The sequence below is a fragment of the Lissotriton helveticus genome, chromosome 2_1 (genome assembly GCF_964261635.1).
Source record: "Lissotriton helveticus chromosome 2_1, aLisHel1.1, whole genome shotgun sequence".
NCBI lineage: Eukaryota > Metazoa > Chordata > Amphibia > Caudata > Salamandridae > Lissotriton > Lissotriton helveticus.
The window spans coordinates 1,736,338,247-1,736,359,324 of NC_136059.1; the positions used below are offsets into that span (position 1 = coordinate 1,736,338,247).

Below are 21,078 nucleotides of genomic sequence, written 5' to 3' on the forward strand. Positions count from 1 at the left end.
TACAAAGATCCTGGAATGACCTTGACCCAAACCTATAAACTGAACCTAACCACATCAAGTTCAGCAATTTCCTGAAAACTAAACTTTTCGGGTTCACCTTCATGGAGATTGCCTAGGAACATGGACCGGGTTACTCACACTGCTTGGCTGGATGCTAACTTTCCCTTCCAATAATCTGTTGCGCATCCTACCTGCAAGTGCTCTCAGGTTACCATAAGGTAACACAATGCGCTATATAAAATTCCACAAGTAAAACATATATAAGTGACACACCAGTAGCATGAAGCATGCAGGAGCAATGAGTTGAATGGGGTTGGCATTTAGAGTACTCTGTGACTGGTTTCTTGTTGTACTTTCCACTTGCTTATGGGTGGCTGGGAGTTGCGAATGCTAGTGGGGGTGAGGGTGGCTTATGAAGAAGACTGGCATGATTCCAAACCTGTCCTTCTGGCAGATACCCCTACAAGGAGCAAAGTGCCACAAAAATTATGCCTGAGGATTAGAGTCTCCTCCTTGTCCCAGAAAATAGAAGGGAGCTTCGTATATTAGACGGAGTAATTTCTAAATGTGACTGAATCAATCCATTCATGATTGATGGTTGTCAAAACATCTGGATGCTTTCAGGCATCAGTACACAATGATCTCATAAGCACATATATTCTCCCTCAGGAGTAGTCGAACCTTGTTTTAAAGTTTGTGCATTCTATCGTAAAACAATTGATGTAGACAATCATTTTTTCCAACATTTGGGGTTATAAACAATTGTACGGCGTTGTATTCATGATCAGAATGTAAATCAAAATTTGACAAATCCTTAAAAATTTGGGCTGCTGCTAAATTTAGTTCTATAACTAAACTAGCGGTGTGCATGCCATACACCCTAAAACACTAACCAAGCCATCAGCTGGTTATTCTAGTTATCTGGTTGCAATGAGATTAAAGGAAAACTCACCTAAGTTTAATATCGGCCCATGGCCGTGTGATGGAGTCTCCATTCCGCACGTTGAATCTTCCAGTTATCAGGAGCTGGCAGAAGAAAATTAACTGGACACAAGAAGAGGCAACAACCCACTTAAGTGTAGATCTTAAAACAACCTGAACTTTGAGAACAGGACATACCAACTTTAAATCAAGAGATTTTTCAAAATTACAGCCAAGACCCCGACCACTAAATGAGTTGAGGAATGAAAGAGGTAATGGCGGGACAGCTCCTGGAATTTTTTGGCATCTATTCCATTACCTTCCACCTCTAAATTATTCCCTTAATCTTTTAATGACATCTTCAAGCCACATTGCGATTCAAGACTATTATATGTTCTCTCTCACTCTCGATCGTTTTCTTTTCATGCAACTGAGTTATTACAATTTGTATCTTTTTTCCCCATTCCTCCGATATCTTTGTTTTTCATTTAAATAAATAAAAGACCAGAAGCTGAACACTATAAGGCAGGTATCATGAAATATTTATTTTTCATTCTCCCATATGCTTTGCAGCACTGATTCTTACAAAAACTCAACAAACCAACACCACAAACGTTGAGGAGGGTATGGATGGAAAATTAAACTGATGATTTGGTAATATTTTTTGTACCAAAAATACACGTATTTCTAAAAAATATAGAGTGAGAGTTTATGTTTAGCTTGCATAGTGTTTAAAAAGTAAACCGTGGTACTTTATGCCGAGATCCAGTTTTTAGCTTTCATTCCGTTGTGAGGTCCCTTTTTTTCCAGGTTTTAAAAGTTATAGACCAGACTTTAAAACATCCGACGTATGTTCTTCAGCATGTTGATGTCAAGGTACTTGTCAAGAAAGCCATTAGTAATCCCAACTATGGCCAAGACCAGGAGACAGAACAACGCTGCCAAACTCATGTAGAAGCCAGAAATCCTAAAAAAGAAAATGGAAGCGCTGTATCAGCCGCATCAGAGATAGCACATGTAACAGGGACTTCACAACAACTGGCCATTGTGGCATGATTCTCTATTTGCATTGTTACCTAAACATCCCTCTACCAATCATAAATCACACCTCCACTTGCATCTTAGATGTTCAAATGCAAAATAATGTCTACAACATCTGGCCTCCAGAGATAATGACAGTCTCCCTTCAAAGATGTACTCAACCTTAGATCAAGGTAAGTCCAAATATTTCAGGATTCCATCAAACCATGCCAACTTTTCATGACCCAGTAATGTGTGGTCTTAGAACGTGGTCTACAGCGCATAACTAAACTACGTATGTGCAAGCCATATAGCCTGAAATGGCATACCTCTCCCAAATTCCTTCCTCCCCAAAAACAACTTGGCCTCCTTGCAATCTGATAGAATGTAAACAATAAACCTATTCCTTGCATTCCAGTTCATGCTTCCTCTGCCCAAAACGTCACCATCCCTCCCCTTATACAACCTAGAACCCTTCTATCGACCAAAACATCAACACCCACATACCACATACATATGGCAGGTGGTCACCACAATCCAAGAGATGAAACCTTGGCTTAGAGCGAATTTTCTAACTGAAAAGATAAATGGCTTGATTCAGAAAGAATACTTGTGAATCTACACCTGTGTACATACTCTTATGCACCTGCAGGTTTACATGTTTTGGGACTTCACACTTAAACTCCCACTAATATGCTCGGAAAACTTTGCCAGTCGCAGGTTTTCAGGCAAACTGATGGGAATGTCATGCGATACTTTCTTTAGATTATTTCCCCAATGCGAAGTTGTACGCACAGTAGCTATTCATATTTGCGAAAGGCAGCCCGCTGTGCAAATGCACACTTTTTTAAAGCCGGACGGTGCACTTGGGTGGTGGCAGCGTGTGAGAATTTTAATAGAGCTCACCTCTCCAGACAAGGCTGCAATACACCCCAAACCAGGGCCCGACTGGCTGTAGCGGGCACCGGGCGGTTTGCCGGTGGGCCTGAAGGGTGCGGGCTGGTTATTTCAGAGGACCGGTTTTGCACCAGTGCTGCAATATCGGCCCCTTGTAACAAAAGCGAGAGTGATGATTGACACTAGCATATTAGGAGTATGAAATTACCTGCAAGTGTTTGTGGATACCAACACATTTGCGGGAGTTCAACTACAGTACTTTGGAAGATGTCACCAGGAACACCTACCTGCATTTCTTCAAACATTTATTCACATCTACTATTAGACTATGCAAGTCTAATATTACCTGTGAGTAAATCCCCTTTACAAGTTTAAAATCACATGTTGTGAATACCAAACCTGATTTATCCTTGTAAATCAAGTCGGTTAAGCACTTAAGTAGAACCTAGGTGCTTAAATGGCGTTGGGACTTGGGGTGCATAGGGTAATACACACTGTAAATAAAACAGTGCAGGAATGGAGTGCAAAATAGTCATACTATGGCTGCTGTAACTTTACTATCTCTGGGGACACATGCAGGGTGCCCACGCACGTAGTGGCCCAGCTTTCCTAAAGATTTGCGATGCGTAACACAAAGCATCACCAAACGGCACAAATAGCAGAGATGGATCAATTATTAGACGTAAAAGCTATTTTGTGCGAAACATTGACCCTTGCGCTGCCCCTAAGTCCCATTGAGTTATCTCCTGTTATATGCATGCCTGGTGCAAATATGTGTAAAAATATGGAGTTCTGGCCCAAAGCCAGGTCTACAAAACTAGTGTGATCTGGCTTTGCCCCAAATCCCAGCGCAAAGTAAAAGTTAACACAAGGCGTCAAGTGGTATATCACCTAGAATCAGAGGCGTAGCAAGGTCAGGTAGTAACCGGTGCAGAAAATTTGTCAGCCCCGGCTTGACAAAATGGCAAAAATATGTGTTTAAAACACATATTTTTGCCATTTTGTTAGCCCCCCCACTCAGTGATGACACCGGGGGGGGCCGGGGGGGGGGGTATGGGCACACCCACCGCAACCCCATTCCTACACCACTGCCTAGAATTTGTACTGGAAGGTGAACCTCAAAAACAAATCCTAGTCAACACACTGCTGTACCGTGGCACAACAACGTGAACTTAGCATCACACAGCGCAGCCAGATTTAGGGGCATATTTATAATTTTCAGGCAGCACACCACTTTGCTGTGCTGCGAGAAAGGGCAGAAAAACGCTGAATTTAACATCATACAGCGAATTAATTTCCATACACTGGCGCACTATTGGCTTTCTAGCGCCAACGCAGGCACCCTTGCACCATGGTGCAAAGGTGTATGCATTGTAAGCAGGATTGGTTTTATGCAGGAAGGGGCACCTTCCTGCAAAAAGACAATTCTCTGAAGCATTTTCATCTTTCTAGGCGGGCTGCAGGATGCAGCAAATTCTGAAAGTGGAAAGAACAAGGAGAATTAAAGCTATAGCTTCAGATTATGCCTCATCTGAAGAGTCGTAGCCTTTGAAGCATTCCCAGCTCTACCAGGAATGGTAATTCTGCGAATGCGGCAAAAGCCATGGGTGGAGTGTGGGTACACCCACACTCCACCCATGGAACACCTCCTTGGGGCTGAGTGACACAACACAGTGATTTGCGCTGCGTTACCTTACACTAGATGTTTCAAGCCATGCAGAACAGGTAAGGTGGCCTTGTGTGGCTTGATAAATCCAACTTTGTTGTTGTGTCGCCCTTGCGTACCGTTGCGTGGCGACAACAAGAATGATAAATACGCCCTTTAGCATGAACGGCCCTTCCAGCTGTTCACATATTTCAGTGTAGCGCGTAGGAAAGTATATCTGTGCTTTAGTAAGTGCAGACCTGGGTCAAACCCTGCAAGGAAGGACGAAGGAAAGCTATTTTCCACTGAGAGCACCGAATGCCTCAGCCTCACTTAACTCAGTAGGTCTTTTTGAGAGAGCTGGGGATTCGTTGGGAGCTCAGCTGCACACTGAAACACCCCCATCAAGGAAACAAAATAAGAAACAATTGAATGTCATAAACCTGGAGTGATTTACTTTCTCAAGCTCCTTCTGTGTGTAATGTATGTACGTCTATGCCTCCTACTACACAACTACTGACCACTAAAAAACCGAATATTATTATTTTTGGGAATTCCATAAGTATTTACTTTTTTCTAACTTAATTGCTCCCGATTTAACAACCTTATAAGAAGGAAACAAAGAATTTAAAATCCAAGAATTTGATTTTCTGTCTTGCAGGTTAAATGCAGCAGTGGACTACAGTTGATCCTTGTGACCTGTACAAAAGGCTATCTGGAACAAACATGTTAATCAACTGAGACGTCACTCGCGGTGCAAACCTGTAACCTACTGGATCCTACAACGGGAACATTTATTCTCTAAACTAGTCTTATCACTCAAACCTGTGACTAGAAATTACACACCATTCCATATAGCAAGGGCCTCAACCACCTAAGCTATCTTCATAACATTATACTCTGAGGCTTGTGGAATACACCTAAAAGTCTACAGCAGATGTTCTACCTCCCTTAGCTAGCCTAATAGGATTGTTTCTGAGAGCCAAGTGAATCAGAGGAGGAAAACCATCTCATTTTCCAAGGTGTCAAGCAGTCTTTGTAAAAAGTAATACTTAGCGGCTCGCAGTCGGATAGAAAGAGTGTCAGGGACTCTGCTCCTTGGGACTCCAACCTATATGCCTCCAACCTCTTTGGCCCCACCCCCTCACCTATGGGTTTCCCGAGTAAATATTTTCAATTTCTACCACTGAATAGAAATAATGGCAATCACCACCACATGTGCAGGTCTTAGAGGTCAGTCAATAACAGGGATTTTTTTCCCAACACTTTTCTCGGATATTGAATGGCCACCAGTGACATCTGCGGGAGCCAATGCCTCACTGATCATACGAATCGTTTTCTGTTTGATGTTTGACATATTTCTGAAAGAAGCCAATGGATATCATAATGAAGATATTTTGAAGTGAGCTTACCTGCCCTTCGCAGACTCTGCGTATCCATAGAAGTATCTGTGACGGGCGAAGATGTAGAACAAGCCAATAAGGGCAGCCACCTCTGAAACACACAAAAAGTAGGGTCTAGGGCAAATGTGTACAGTATGTGTGAGTGAACATAGCACATTGCACTTAAAAGATCACCGATTACAAAACACTAGCCTGGCGCTATTTCATGTCTTTGGTGGCAGATTAAAGCAGTGCTTGCTTCGAACACCTTTTACCACCGTATTATGAAAGCAGGTTTCTGAACTTGTGATGTATGACAAGCATGGTTATGCACATTTACTGTGTGACTTTTGTTTTGGTCGTGATGTGCTGTATGTTTTTTTGTACTACTGCTTATGTGCTGCATTATTGCACTGTGATGGTGTTCTGTGTACTGTGGTTATGTTCTCACTTTGACTTTGTGTTGTGTCCTGGTATTTTTTAATTGTGTTATTTTGCTTTGTGGTTCTGTTCTTTTGTTAACTTTAGATATTTTAACAAACCCAGCTACATTTTTAGCCAAGAGCAGTACTTTCCTTTAGAGTTCCTGTGATGAGCAACCATTCATCACTGTCTAAATTAGTAAAATAGTGCTTCACCAGCTGTTCAACTAACCAAGACACCAGTCAACCCCAAACTGTGGAAGAGGTCATGATTGCTTTATGTGATAATGCCCCAGTTCTTGGCGTTGTTTAGGAGCATCTACCAGATTCTAACAGGGTTTCAAGGGGTTTTATGAACATTCTTATGGATGACTTTGTATAATGAAACGAGGAAGCAAATGTGGGACTGGCACAACCTGGTCTCAAGTATCTGTTGCCCTTACAGGACAGTCTAAAGTGCTGGATAACAAAATGAAACATACAAAGGGTGATGGGAGGCGGCTTACAATAAGTCCAACCCATTGTTCTTTTGCACACCATGCCACCTCAGATTGGACCCAGCCATATGCAAATCAATCTTGATCCTAATCCAATGGGTACATTACAGCCTGAACTGCCAGGGCAGGTCCTCCCTCAACTGAAACACAACCAACCCAGGACCAGTTTCGCCCTAGGTATGGGCTCATCAGCTGGGTACAGCTTGGTTCTAAAGACACACTGAGCACGAGACCCACATCTGGGCATTCCCAGGCAACGTAGGGCGGTACATGAAACATACAAAGGGTGATGGGAGGCTGCTTGCAATAGGTCTAACTAGCAATAGCTCAGGGTAGAATTACAGGCAATTGTTCTTAGGTTCTCCATGCCACCTCAGTGTTCCCCCACCCCGGGAGAGACTGGGGATTGGATCAGTCCAGGGACTGTGGTGCTATGGACTATGAGTAGCCCAGACTATAAAACCCAGCATTTTGTATACCAGCCACTATTTTATATTGGTGACACAGTGGCTGGTATTAGGTATTTTGTATACCAGCCACCATTTTATATTGGTGATACAGTGGCTGGTATTAGGTCCCTGTAGTTAGTATAAAGCTGTGAAAAGGGTGCCAGCACGGAGGATAATGCATTTTCAGACACATTTCAGCTTCCACCGCAGACGCTATCATAGCAAGGATGCGCCAGGTGGGAGTTCTTATCATAGGGTCGAAGCCAAGGGAGTACTCTCATTGTGCGGAGCAATACGGCTTGTTTTCACACCCCTTTGTTCAAGAGGATTGTAAAAGTTTGACTATGAGTAATTTTTAAGTCTTTACATGGAAACATCAAAGTGCAGGTACTCCCTTTTTAGAGGGCCTGTTCGCTCAAGAGAAAGGTCAGTACGTACCCATTAAATGTATTGAAGCAGTGCTGAGAAGTGATGGACCTATCCCCTTCAAATAAAAAAAGTGCATGTCCTCTGTGCCGACCAGTGCCTGACCATTTAAAGCGCTGGTATTTTTCATTCTTACGGTTGCACTTGGCAAGTCATCTCCTCCACTACTCTGAATCACCTTATATTTCCTTCAAGAATGTCGTCACACCTTTTAAAAAAATGTGCCTTCTTCACATGCAAAACTTAACTTAGGCTGCCAAGAAGATCCATGTCATGTGCGGCCTTAATTCTGGTCTGGATGTTTTTATAGAAGCATTTTGCATTCTTTTTTTTTTCTTTTTATATTTTATTGAACAAAAGCAGAGGCAGTGATCAGCAGGTAATCTCGAATTACAATCTTGACATAGAATACGTACATTACAGCAGTGTATCATAGGCACAATTACAAGGGGGAACCCAGTCTAGACATTGCCATATCAATTGAAGGGGAGGTACACAGTTCACCTCCATAAGTATTCCATCGTCCCCATTTCTTATCCCAAACACTCGGGCAGCATTTTGCATGCTTGAACTTGTAGTTATTGTTTCTTACCTTATAACAATCTTTTGGTAAATACTTGTGCTCACAGCTCACTCCACCCACCTTACCCCTCCCCACCCCCAAAGCTTTGCGTCCAACATCAAAGTTCACATTTTTTTACACTTACACCGCTGGCTTTAAAAGCGTTATGATCTTTTCAACAAAATGCAGCTTGTTTCTTTACCTTGGCTAAGGAACAATCCAGCAGTCCACAGGGAAACAACGAACACTGGGTAAAATTCAACACAGTTTTGTCTGCAGAAAAGCACATTTGGTAAATTAAATCAAAAGTAAGTCATATATTATACAAAGATCCATAAACAAGTACCATACAAATATAAAAAATACAAAACCCATTTCCATCCATTCATTTTCAAAACAGATGTATTGAAAAAGGCCACTGTAATGATATTTCCCAGCAATATTGATTCATTAACATCAATGAGGTAGCAGGAGTGATATCATGTGTCAGGATTATATCACAGGAATTGATGTTTTATCAACTTTGGTCCCTACACTCCCTTATGAAGCAAACACAACACTTGAATTGTATTGTGCATTTAAGGGTTGTTTTACTGTTCCGATGAGTTCTTTGGATAGGACTGTTGATAGACAAGAAGCACCTAAGGTCCCAATCTATCATTACTTTGCATCTAAACACATGTAACTACAGTAAATGGGAACTGGAGAGTGTTCGAATATGGTGTTATGACAGATAGACCAATGGCAGACTGGTCGGCCTGGTGATCCCTATTTGTCAATAGTATCTACTAAGCGGATGTATGTATTTAATAAAAAAACATAAACCAAAAACACATTAGTAGACAGCGAAGTGATCATTCTCCAAGAGACTCATCTTCTAAATCAAGAATGGGAACATATAATAAAATCGCTGAACTGGGTAGATTCCTACGTTTGTACTAACCAAAATTGCAATATAAAGGGAATCGCAATACTTTTCAAAAAAACACTTAATGTGAAAATCATTCAGAAAACAGCAGACAATAAAGGTAGATGGGCTGTAGTAAGAGTGAAGATATATGATAACAACCTAACAATAGCGGGATATTATGGACCAAATATTGATGATCCAAACCACCTACAAAATTTGTATACAGAGCTCTTAACCACATCTGATCCTATATTGCTCGGGGGTGACTTTAACATTATGATAAACCCTAACTTAGATAGATCTCCCCCAGGAAGACAATCTAATCTACCAAAAATGAGAGAGTGGCTAAGCATATATAAAAGGGATTTAGACCTGGTTGATATGTGGAGAGAGAAAGGGAACAAAGAGCACCCATTTACTCTACACAACAAAAAACTGGGCCACAAGTCTAGAATTGACTATTTTCTGATCAGTAAAAATCTCCATAGAAATATCAAAACTCTGGACCATTTGCCTGAACACCTGTCCGATCACTCTGCGGTTCTACTAGCCGTACATCTGGAAATAAATACATCTAAATCTAGATGGACAGTAGATCGCACTCTTTTTCTGGACCCAGAAATAAGGTAAGATCTGAGTATAACCTCAGCAAATTTCTTTGAGGATAACAGAGTAGGTACTTCGGACCAAATAACCTGGGACGCCTACAAAGCAGTCATCAGAGGTAAACTCATGAGCCTGGGGGCATACAGATCAAAACTCACCAAACAAGAGATTCGTGAAAAGGAAAAAATTATAAGTCAATTAGATATACGGATAAACACAGAACCAAACTTAGAAATAAGAAATATACTAGAAATAGAAAGAAAAGTTCTAAGTGAAAAGCTGGCAGACTATCTTGAAGACAGAGTGAAAACTAAGTGGGAGGCTAGTAAACTGGCCACGCATGAGTATGGAGAGGGGTGCGGAAAATTACTGGCCTGGAAAACTAAAACAGAACAGACCAGAAACAAAATAGATAAAATACAACTAAGCAATCAGTCGGGGACAACTTCTGACGAGTCGGAAATTAAGCAGGAATTCGAAAATTTCTTCTCCGATCTGTATATGGAAGACTCCTCCTCTTCCTCAGAGCAATTAGGAGAATATCTGGATTCACTAAATTTACCGAGGCTATCAGATCTGGAAAACGAAGAGTTAAATGCAGAAATAACAACGGAAGAAGTAAGAACAGCCTTGAAATCTTTGAAAAAAGGGAAAGCCGCTGGGCCTGATGCTCTACCAAACGAACTGTATTCAACGCTAAGGGAAGTTATAGCCCCCCCACTAACGAGACTACTAAACAAAATCTATAGGGAAAAAGATAAAACTCCTGATACCTGGCATGACGCTATTATTAGTCTTATCTTAAAACCAGGAAAGAACCCCACAGTCTGTGAGTCATATAGACCCATATCCCTGCTAAATTGCGATTATAAAATTTTCACAAAAATAATAGCAGGTAGACTAGCGCTGGTAATGCCAAAACTGATTCACCCAGACCAAAAGGGTTTCATAAAAGAGAGGCAAATATCTGATCTTACCCACGAACTTTTTGCAGCAGTTGATATAGCTACTAGTGAAAAAATCCCCCTTACAATAATAACTTTCGCCGCGGCCAAAGCGTTCGATCGAGTTAATTGGTCCTTTCTAAATAGGGTGGTCAACAAATATAACCTTGGTCAAAATTTTAGCCATCTGATAATTGAGATCTATAGAACCCCAAGAGCAAAGATCCTAGTTAATGGGGGCCTAACCAACAATTTTACAATACAAAGAGGAACAAGACAAGGGTGCCCACTTTCTCCCTTGCTTTTCAACCTATACATTGAACCTCTGGCAGCCACAATTAGAAACAATGAAACAATAATTCCTTTTAAATATCAGGACTGGGTCAAAAAGGTGGCACTCTATGCGGACGATTTAATGATTTTTACAGGAAATTATCAAAACTCCTTCCCAGCAATAAATAAGGCAATTACAGAGTTTGGGAAGGTATCCGGATACTTAACAAATGAAGCAAAAACTGAATCAATGAGCTGGAACACTCAACAGAATAATCCATACACAAGAGATAAAATAAAATATCTGGGTATAATCATAGTAAAAGAACTTGAAAAAATCCCCCAAATAAATCTGATTAGGATTTCACTAGAAACGAAAAAGCTTTTGAAGGTATGGGACAAGCTACCTTTAAACTTGATTGGAAGATCTAATCTGGTAAAAATGTCGATCCTTCCCAAATTTACCTTCCTTTTTAACGCCATTCCATTGGAGTTCAAGAAAGACCATCTGAAAAAAATTCAAGGAGATATAACAACCTTCATATGGGCCTCAAAAGGTTCAAGGATTGCTTGGAACAAAATGAGAAGAAGAAAACAACTAGGAGGAATAGCTAGCCCAGATATTATGGAATACTGTAGAGCATTCCAATTCAAGAATGCAAGACCTCTGGTGAACAGCCATAATTTTTACCCTCAATACCTCCAAATATTAACAAATAAAACAGACCATTTCCTGTTTAAATTCGGACATCCCAAATTCTTAAAAAAAATAAAACTAAAGGTATTGAAAAATCTGGCAAAACTCTGGTATCAAGTAAGAAGTGCATTAAATATTCCTTACTACAGCAACGCAGCCCCTATATGGGATTCACCAGGCACCCCTGAGTGCTTAAAAGATGCCCTATCAACCCCCCTAAGAACGGCAGGAATTAACAAATGGGGACAACTGATGACAGAGAACTCAATAGTGCCTTGGGAACAACTTACAGAAATTACTAACGGGACACTTTCAAAATTTAAATATTATCAACTTACAAGCTGGTCTAGTTCTTTGTCGGAGAAAAAAACTGGAAATACAGAGATAGAGAAAGAGATCATGAAAATCTCCCCAATAAAAAAGGAAATTTCAATATGGTACTGGGCCATAATCACCTCAGGAGATGATAACGCTTCAATATCGGAATCAATCTGGAGTAAAAACATTTTACACTCGGAACTCGACGACTTATGGCAGAAATCATGTGAAAAATGTTGGACTATTATCAAACCAGCGCCTCTAAAGAGAAATCATCTGTTCACACTGCATAGGGCATACTGGACACCAAAAAGATTGTCAAAATTTAAAGGAGCAAGCATAAAATCCTGCCCCAAGTGCGGATTAGAAAAAGCAGACGATATTCACATGTTCCATAGATGCCCACAATTGGAACCCTTCTGGCAAGAAGTAGGTAACACGCTTAGTCGGATATTGGGAGCAACCCTAAAAGTAAGTACAACATTAATTATTTTTGGGATAAGTACCGAGTTAAATGTAAGTAACGAAAGGTTAACCAGAAAACAAGAAAATCTACTATTCATCTTGATACTCCTTGCTAGAAGAGAGATCTGTTTGAACTGGGTTAAACCAACACCTCCATTGCATGAAGATTGGCTTAATTCCGTTATAAATACTAATAAATTAGATAGAAAGGGAAAATTCTCCAAAAAGTTCAATTTCTGGGAAATTTGGGAAAACCATTATACTAATCAATATATAAGAGATACCTGAAATAGTAACTATATGTCCGATGATTAAAGCGGTGACAATAATTCAGACGGGAATTATTTCCCGCCGAGTAGTCAAAAAGGCTAGCTCTACTCCCTCTACGCCATGAATTATTGAATATGGTAAAGGACACAGGAGGACTATAACACAACAGTTCCACCAAAGGGGTACTCTATGTGGCCGGAAATATATAAGAAAAGAGTGAAGGAATAAGAGTGGAAGTCCTAAAGTTCCCTGTGGTACTCCTTATACATTCATACGCAAAATGAGGATAAAAAACAAAACAAAAAAAAAAACACATTTATATGTTCTGCAGCAGGGGGGAGAATTTGCAGACTTGATGGGTTGGTCTGCAACTGTTGAGGTTGCAGATTTCACTCTGCATTTGGAGAATTTCCTAGCACATTCCTTGCACAGTCAAAAGTAACATTAGTAACAAATGTCCTAGAAAAGATGTGATCTAGATTTCCTCTAACACAAACAACAAGTTCTGAAGTTATTTTCACTGCCATGAGGCTTGGCGAAGGGAGGCCAAGAGCCCCACAGGCCACATACTAGTCCCAGTGACTCAAACCTTTCCTATAGTGAAAGTTACCAGTAATCTATGAAAATGATCTACTGTCTAATGTGAGAAATTGGGTTGTTGGTTGATAAGGATGTGAGCCCTTTGCAAGCAAAAACATCAGACACAATTCTTGCCAGGGTGAATCACAGAAAGTCACTAAATTAACATGTGCTTAACCCTCTGGTAGCTTGTCACAAAAGCAGTCAGACTTAACTTATAGGCAATGTATAAAGTACTTATGTAGCACTTAAACAGTAATAAAGTGAAAACACAACACAAGAAAAATGCGACACCTATTTAGTAACAGAGTACATTTTAATACATTATTTGACACCAAAATGACAATAGTCCAATCAGTAGGATCAGAGTTATAAAATTTAAGAGTTTTAAGTGAAAAATAGCACCTAAAAGATCGAAGCACCTACCGCAGACATCTAACCACGCAAGACTGGGCAAAGTCGAATGTTATACCCAACCGTGATGCAGCGCGGTTCATATCCTGAAGTGGACTGGGCTCAGTCCCTGCATAAAAAAAATGCATGAGAAGGTAAAGTTCAGCAGGTCAAGTTAGCCATAGGTGTTGAAGAAGGAGGCGTCGTCCCTGGGGAGCTACTAGATGAGGTTGCAGTGAAGATTTGTGTTTGGACTTAGTCTCTTATTTGGAAGCTGAAGATCTCCAAGAGGATGACGCTTCATGCTGTAGCCAACGAAGACTCCATGAGGCTGCATAACTCTTCTGAGAGGAGCTGCTGAACAACATTTGCTGCTGCTGAGAAGAACATAGCGGGAGCTATCACAAAGTCACACGGACCAGCGATACACCATTGATGGTTCGGGGAACAGTAGGTCCTGTTCTCCTCTCAGTTCTCTGAGCACTTTTTGGCAGAACATTTCCTATGTCCAAGTTTGGATTTGGGCTATCTTGGCACCTTAGGCACCACCACAGAAGTGTGGCTCACTGGTTAGAGGAGGCAGACCTGAAAGCAGAGGTCAGCCCGGGACCAGGGTTCAATTCCCGGCTCGGCGGGGTCTTGAGTCCTAAAATGTCTATGGACTTGACAATTCTCGCTCCGGTGCCTACTCGATTCACGGGTTGACACTCTGCGACTCTGGGCAATAGCTTGCTTAATCTCCACAACGGCCCCTCGCAGCGGGATGCCTGGCTTTCACCTTGCGGGTACCCTGCCGGGGTTATCTCACAGGGGAATACCAGGACGGGTTCCCTAAGCAAGCGCTTAGAAACCGCTTGGTGATTTGCGCTATATAAATTCCTGTACATTTACATTTACATTTACTTCCAAGACTACTGGACTTGAGGGGCACTACTTGGAGGGTCCAGACTCCCTCAGTCTGGGTTCAGGCATGAGTTCAAGATGGTTGGAGCCTTTTCTGTCCCTGATGCTTTGATGAGAAGGCTAGGCAACTAGCCCTTGGAGTAACTCTGGAAGTCTTAGGTTCAAGCAGGAAAGCAGTCCTCCAGCAGCAGGGATGTCCTCATGGTGAAGCAAAGCATTCCTCTTGGAGCAGAAGGACAGTCCTCTGAAGTATACAGTAGGCCACAGACAGCAGGGCAGTCCTCAGGGTCGTTCCACAGGTCCAGTACTAAACTGAAGAGTCAGTCTGAGGGTCCCATTTTTATACCTGATGCCAGCTTTGAAGTGAAAGAAATGTCTAGAATTTTCCTCCCACAGAAGTTTCTGAAATTGCCTGCCTCCCTGCCCTGGTCCTGGTCTGTCTGCAGGCAGAATAGCCCAGTGTGAAACTCTTTGTGTGTGAGCTGAGGTAGCTACTTTGAAGTGCAAGAAGAGGTGTGCATAGCTCCGCCACCTACATCCTGCCTTAGATGGCCCATCTTGCCAACACCCAGTCCCTCTATTGTGTGGCTGTCTGGGAGCAATACACAAAGGCCAACGGCCAACTACACTTAGCTACGTGAACCATGAAAACAGTCTGCAGGCACTAATTGGAGAGGATGTAGCCTAACAGCTATGGCGGTCGAATTTGAATCTGTGGAACCAGTGTTGAGTCTAGCGGGAGGCTCAAGCATCCTGTGCAGTTGCAGCTCCTGCATAGGGGCGTTTGGGCGTCGCCTCACTGCTATCATTTTATGTTTCTGCTTCTCGCACTGCGAGAAAGCAGAAGTGCCTGGTTAGGGGTGGGCGGTCCTGCTCGAGGGCAGGGGGAGTGGCTTACCCACTGTTGTGGGTACTGTGGTAAATAAATAATTAATTACCGGTTCTATTTTTCAGGATACTCATATAAACAGATAGCTCAATAAATAAGAGTCAGGATTCGAGGTATCTTGAGTCTACAGGCTTTAATCAGGCATAAGGGAAGGGACAGAACAGCCTGGAAGCACGGGACGGCAGCTGCACACCGAAAAGTAACATCATACAGTATATATAGTAAAACAAATACATTACATTCAATACAGTAGGCGTAACAGTAGGCGTGGTTCGTAGACATGTGATGTAAACGTAACAGAATATGTCATAAACGGGGCGGAAACATGGAGGGGGCTACCTAAGCAGCTGGGACCTCTAACCTAGTGATGCGCGCAAACGGGCAATGACGTGTTACCAGGGAGAACTGGGGGCTATGACTTCTGCGCTAGAAGAGGAGACTAAAAGTCTGGAGTGTCAGAGCGACATGTACCCAGGGCCTATCTAATATCTGGTGTTTAGAGTACATGTTGATAGAATCCAAAAGTTATCAGGGCAAAGGCTACTTGATACTAAGACTGGTGCATGCATTATTCTACATGTAGTTCGTGTGCGAGGAATATTCTATGAATATTAATACAGTATTTCTCTTACTTGGAGACATAAAGGCTAGACCATGACGGAAACTATTGATGCGATTCAGTAGCTTAGGAATGCAGAGAAGGAGGGCTGGACTGATAACTAGAAGCATAACATACTCTTGGCAGACAGGCAGGCAGAGCCAGGCCGGGCCGGGCACTGCGAGGCATGAAGTAAGCGAAGGGTCAGGGATACAGGTGGGGGCTGCATCGCTCCTCGGAGAGGGTTCAGGAGACAGGAGCTGAATCTGAGTCCGGGCCCTTTTGAGGCCTAGAAACGGGGACAATTCAGTGAATTAACGTGCATGCTGTGAAATGTGGCAACGCAGGTTTACATAGGCCTAATATTCGTTGCTTTCATGAAGACTGGAAACTGGCATACTAGAGATGGACACAACTGTAATTGCATCTTTAATCGATCAGAGGGGAATACATGCATATCGATCATGCACATATAACTTAGGATGGGGAACACGTAGGCACATACAACATGGCAAAATTTACTTTTCCACATTCCCTCCTTGTGCCCTACGTTTCCATCAGGAAACATCAATATTCATGATACCATCTATCATTTCATATAGCATCATTTGTTCGTCTCGAATTGTCTTGGAACGGGATTTAGGACTAGGAATACAAGAGGTAGCACAAATGCCGCAAATCGCAGGGCCACATTGTATACAGAGGCAGCAACTAAATATGATCATTACTGCAATACCTAGGAATGACAATACTTTCCATCCCCAGGCAGATATAATACTCCAGAGCCAACCGGACCATGTCCAGGTGCCTGGATTCTGGTGTAACTGATGGGCAATTTTATGAAGTCTGGTTATAGCTGAATAAACAGACGGCGCGTTATTAGGAATGAAAATACAGCAACTAGATCCGATGACTCTACATGCTCCTCCTCTATCGGCCAGTATGACGTCAAGAACGAGACGATTTTGGAGCACGACAAATCTCATAGCAGATTGTTCTTCAGTTAAGTTACCTAGAGCAGAAGTAGTCTCATTCACTACTGCTTCAAGGGTTCTGGTAAGTCTACGTATTAACTTACTATTCTGGATAGGTCCTATAAAGAAGAAGAAACCTTTATTGAAGTCTTGATATTGTTCTAGAGTAGTTTCAGTTTGATCGACAATCGGGGACTCGATCTCCCTTCTAGGTCTGATGTGTACTAGATGTGTGTTTCTGTGATAATCGGATGGGGCTAGAAAAACTGGTGGCAGTAGGAAGGCAATGTAACATGTTCCATCCCAATCGAAGGGCAGACGAACATATGCGGTCTGACCACAAACAAAATAAGAATGACGTGAGGCTTTGAAAATAGATTTCCCACTGTCACTATACTCGACAGTAGTAGTACAATCACTATGTCCTACATGTGCGGAACCATTCTTTCTGACACATAATTCGCCTTTGACTGGTAGTACTGAAATAGCAGGCAAATCTGGAGTAGTATCAGACTGAACATTCAGGACCATGAAATTCGAAGAATAATTACCTAAATCATATACTTAATTTTCTAGATCTAACCCTGTTATATGGGAAAGACCTTGCTTGTCTGGAAAACATGTTCTATTCAGAAGGGACATGTCATGGGAGGATGACGTTAACGTGGACCATGCTCCACACGAACCATTATGTGAAAACGGATAAGGAAAGAGTGGCAGAACTCCCTTCGGTGTCTGGAAAGGGGGGAGTCGACCACACACCCAACAATTAGTGGCATTGCTGGTCTGGTGTGAATAGTGTAACATTCTGATGAATGTATTATTTCGCATAGCAAGACGATAGGATAGCTCGTGAGGAGGCAGATCACTGAATGTGTGCTCTACTGTAACATTAGAAAACTTATGTACATGTGAGATTGGAAAACATAAATATAAAGCATAACTTGTGCAGGTAACCATTAGACTCAAGAGTAACAGAAAACTTAGAACAATAATACATTTGATAGAGTTTTGACTAACTCTCTCACTATGGGGGTCTATCTCATACATGTCAGGAACCTGTCTAACCGTTTCACCCGAGAGGGACTTAGACAATTAAACTGGCTGACTTATTTTACTAGACCGAAGTTTCAGTTTATACTCCTGTTGCGGAGTTTTCTCTAACAGTGGAACTTTAAGTTCAGAGTCTGTTTTTAGGCAGTTTTTAGGAAAAGTCCTTTCTTTAACAAATGTCTTTTCTGGTAGTCCATGGAACTTCTTTATGTGGGACAGGTGGACCCAGCCCTTCCTGCCCTCTAGTTTCACTGCGGTCCTTGTTGTAAGTAAAACGATCCGGGGCTCCTTCCAACGGGGCTCCAGTGGACTTGAACGATCAAAATTCCGCACAAATACCAGGTCGCCTGGAATGACCTCATGCGGTTTCACCTCGGTGTTGTCTGGAAATGCGGCGGCAACCTGTGAACGACAAGAGTGTAGGGCAGACATCAAGGAAGCTAGGTAATCTGTCAGCATATTACTGGAAACATCTGTAATACTGCGGGGTCTAGGTGTACCCCACATGTTTGGGGGGCGGCCGAATACAACCTCATACGGGGACAGACCTGATCTGGAATGTGCAACCATTCGCATGAAAAATAAAGCAACTGGCAGGGCAACTAGCCAGTCTACACCTTTTTCTTTACATATTTTTGCAAGGCGGATTTTCAACGTCTGATTATGTCTCTCTACGAGACCGGCTGCTTCAGGATGGCGCACACAATGGAACTTCCACTGGTACCCTAACAGAAGGGAAACATGTTTCATAAGCTCAGATGAGAATGGCTGGCCGTTATCTGAATACACGACCCTAGGGAGTCCATAGCGGGGAAAGAATTCACGAACCAACTGCCTGGCAGTGGTCGCGGCTGTGTAATCTGGGACTGGGTATGCTTCTGTCCACCTGGACAAAGCGCATACAACTACGAGGACATACTTGAAACCTCGACATCGCTCCATCTGAATATAATCCATCTGGAGGACTTCAAAAGGGTGGTCAGGAGGTTGGAATCCCCCTTGTTCCACCGGGACACTTTTACCTGGATTGAACTGACAACATATCATACAGGTACGGACTTTCTGCTTGGCTGCAGCTCGTAAATGCTTGTTGAACCAAAGGTTCTGAATACTGTCTACCATAGCTTTTTCTCCTAGATGTGCTGGACTATGTGCGGTATTGATAATGACTTGAACCATAGAGTCGGGGAGAAACCATGTGGCTTTTCCCTTCGTCACCCATCCTTGATCTGTCTGGACCCCTCCTTGTTCGGACCATTTCTTGATCTCTTCGGGAGTAGCATGTGACTGTATGTCTATGACATCTTGGGTAGGGTCCTTAACTGTCATACAAGTAGTCGGATCTGGAGTGAGTGTCTGTGTCATGTTAACTGGAATGTCTGGGGTCTGAGCTGTAAGCTTGGCTGTTCGATCTGCTAGATCGTTACCTTGGGAAATGATGTCAGTAACTTTCGTATGTGCTTTGCACTTCATGATAGCGATAGCTGTCGGTAAATGTATTGCATCTAACAGAGCTTGGATGAGGAGACCATGCTGAATCTTGGTTCCATGAGAGGTCATGAAACCTCTCTCCTGCCAGAGCACTCCAAAGTCGTGTACGACCCCGAATGCGTAACGTGAATCTGTATATATGTTTACTTTCAGGTTCTTGGCACGTATGCAGGCTTGGGTCAGAGTGACTAGCTCTGCTGCTTGAGCAGACAGTGTGTCAATACGATGTGTTTCTATAACTTCGGTTTCAGTAGTCACTGCATACGCGGCTACTAGTTCTCCTGTACTTGTTCTCATACATGAACCATCCACATAAAGTGTCAGGTCGGGATTAGGTAATGCAATGTCTGTCAGGTCTTGTCTTGGCCATAGTGTTAACTACTTCCACACAGTCATGTGTGGCAGGATTTGAAGTAACTGACGGTAACAGTGTAGCGGGATTTAGAATGTTGCAGCGTCTGATGTCTATGTGTGGCTGGAACAGTGTCAATTTGTAACCTGTTAAATGTGCAATTGTCAAGTGCTGAGTCTGGGTTCGGTTTAAAAGAACTTCCACGGAGTGTGGAACTTGTACTGTCAGGGAGTGTCCTAACACTATGGAATCACTTTGTCTGATCGCTAGAGCTGTGGCTGCAACTGACTTGAGGCACGCAGGCAAAGCCTGGGCTACTGGATCTAATGTGCTCGAAAAATAAGCACAGGGCTTGTACTGTCCTGCTTGATCTTGTGTGAGAACAGATAATGCAGTACCATCACGTTCTGTGACAAAAAGTGTAAAAGGCTTACTGTAGTTCGGTGTTGCTAGAACAGGTGCTTGGCATAAGGCTTTCTTTAATTCATTGAAAACAAGTGTATGTTCCTGGGTCCAAGGGAGGACAGTCGATACGGCTGCCTCCTGTGTCGTTAACTGTATCAGTGGCTTGGCTAGAAATGCATACTGAGGAATCCATTGTCTGCAGTAAGAAGTGAGGCCAATAAAAGCTCGTACCTCCTTCTGTGTCTTGGGCTGTGGAAGACTCGCTATTAACTGGATACGGTCTGGTGTCAACTGCCTACCCCACTTGGACAGTAAGTGTCCTAAGTATACCACTTGCTGGACACAGAATTGTAATTTGGAAGGGGACACCTTGTGCCCCTGCTCGGCCAGAAAATACAGGACTGTTAGTGACGCACGCTCGCAGTCACGTTCAGAACGGGCGGTGATCAGTAGATCATCGACATACTGGAGCAGGGCAGTGTCAGTTGGCATGTGAATATTGTCTAGTTGTCTCTTAAGTGCTTGACTATAAATACTAGGACTTTCTGTAAAACCTTGAGGAGCTCGTGTGAATTTATAGCTTCTTCCATTTAAACAGAAACCGAAAAGGTACTGGCTGTCTGGATGAATGGGGACACTGAAAAATGCGTTCTTGAGATCGATAACAGTGAAGAACGTAGCTTCAGAATCAATGGCTGTCAATAGGGATGAAATATCTGGGACTACTGGGTACTGAG

At 42.5% G+C, this 21,078-nt stretch overlaps 1 protein-coding gene across 1 annotated transcript in view; it reads right to left on the minus strand.

The window, feature by feature from the left end:
- Nucleotides 1–1,446: 1,446 nt before the first annotated feature.
- The window catches only part of MGST2 (microsomal glutathione S-transferase 2), a 90,286-nt gene continuing 70,654 nt past the window's right edge, over nucleotides 1,447–21,078 (minus strand). Inside the window, exons 3-5 of the mRNA XM_078676689.1 lie at nucleotides 8,424–8,494; nucleotides 5,896–5,977; nucleotides 1,447–1,888 (exon numbers count right to left, since the gene is read on the minus strand). Coding sequence (XP_078532815.1) covers nucleotides 1,756–1,888; nucleotides 5,896–5,977; nucleotides 8,424–8,494 — 286 coding nt within the window. The 3' untranslated portion in view covers nucleotides 1,447–1,755. The remainder of the gene's footprint in view (nucleotides 1,889–5,895; nucleotides 5,978–8,423; nucleotides 8,495–21,078) is intronic.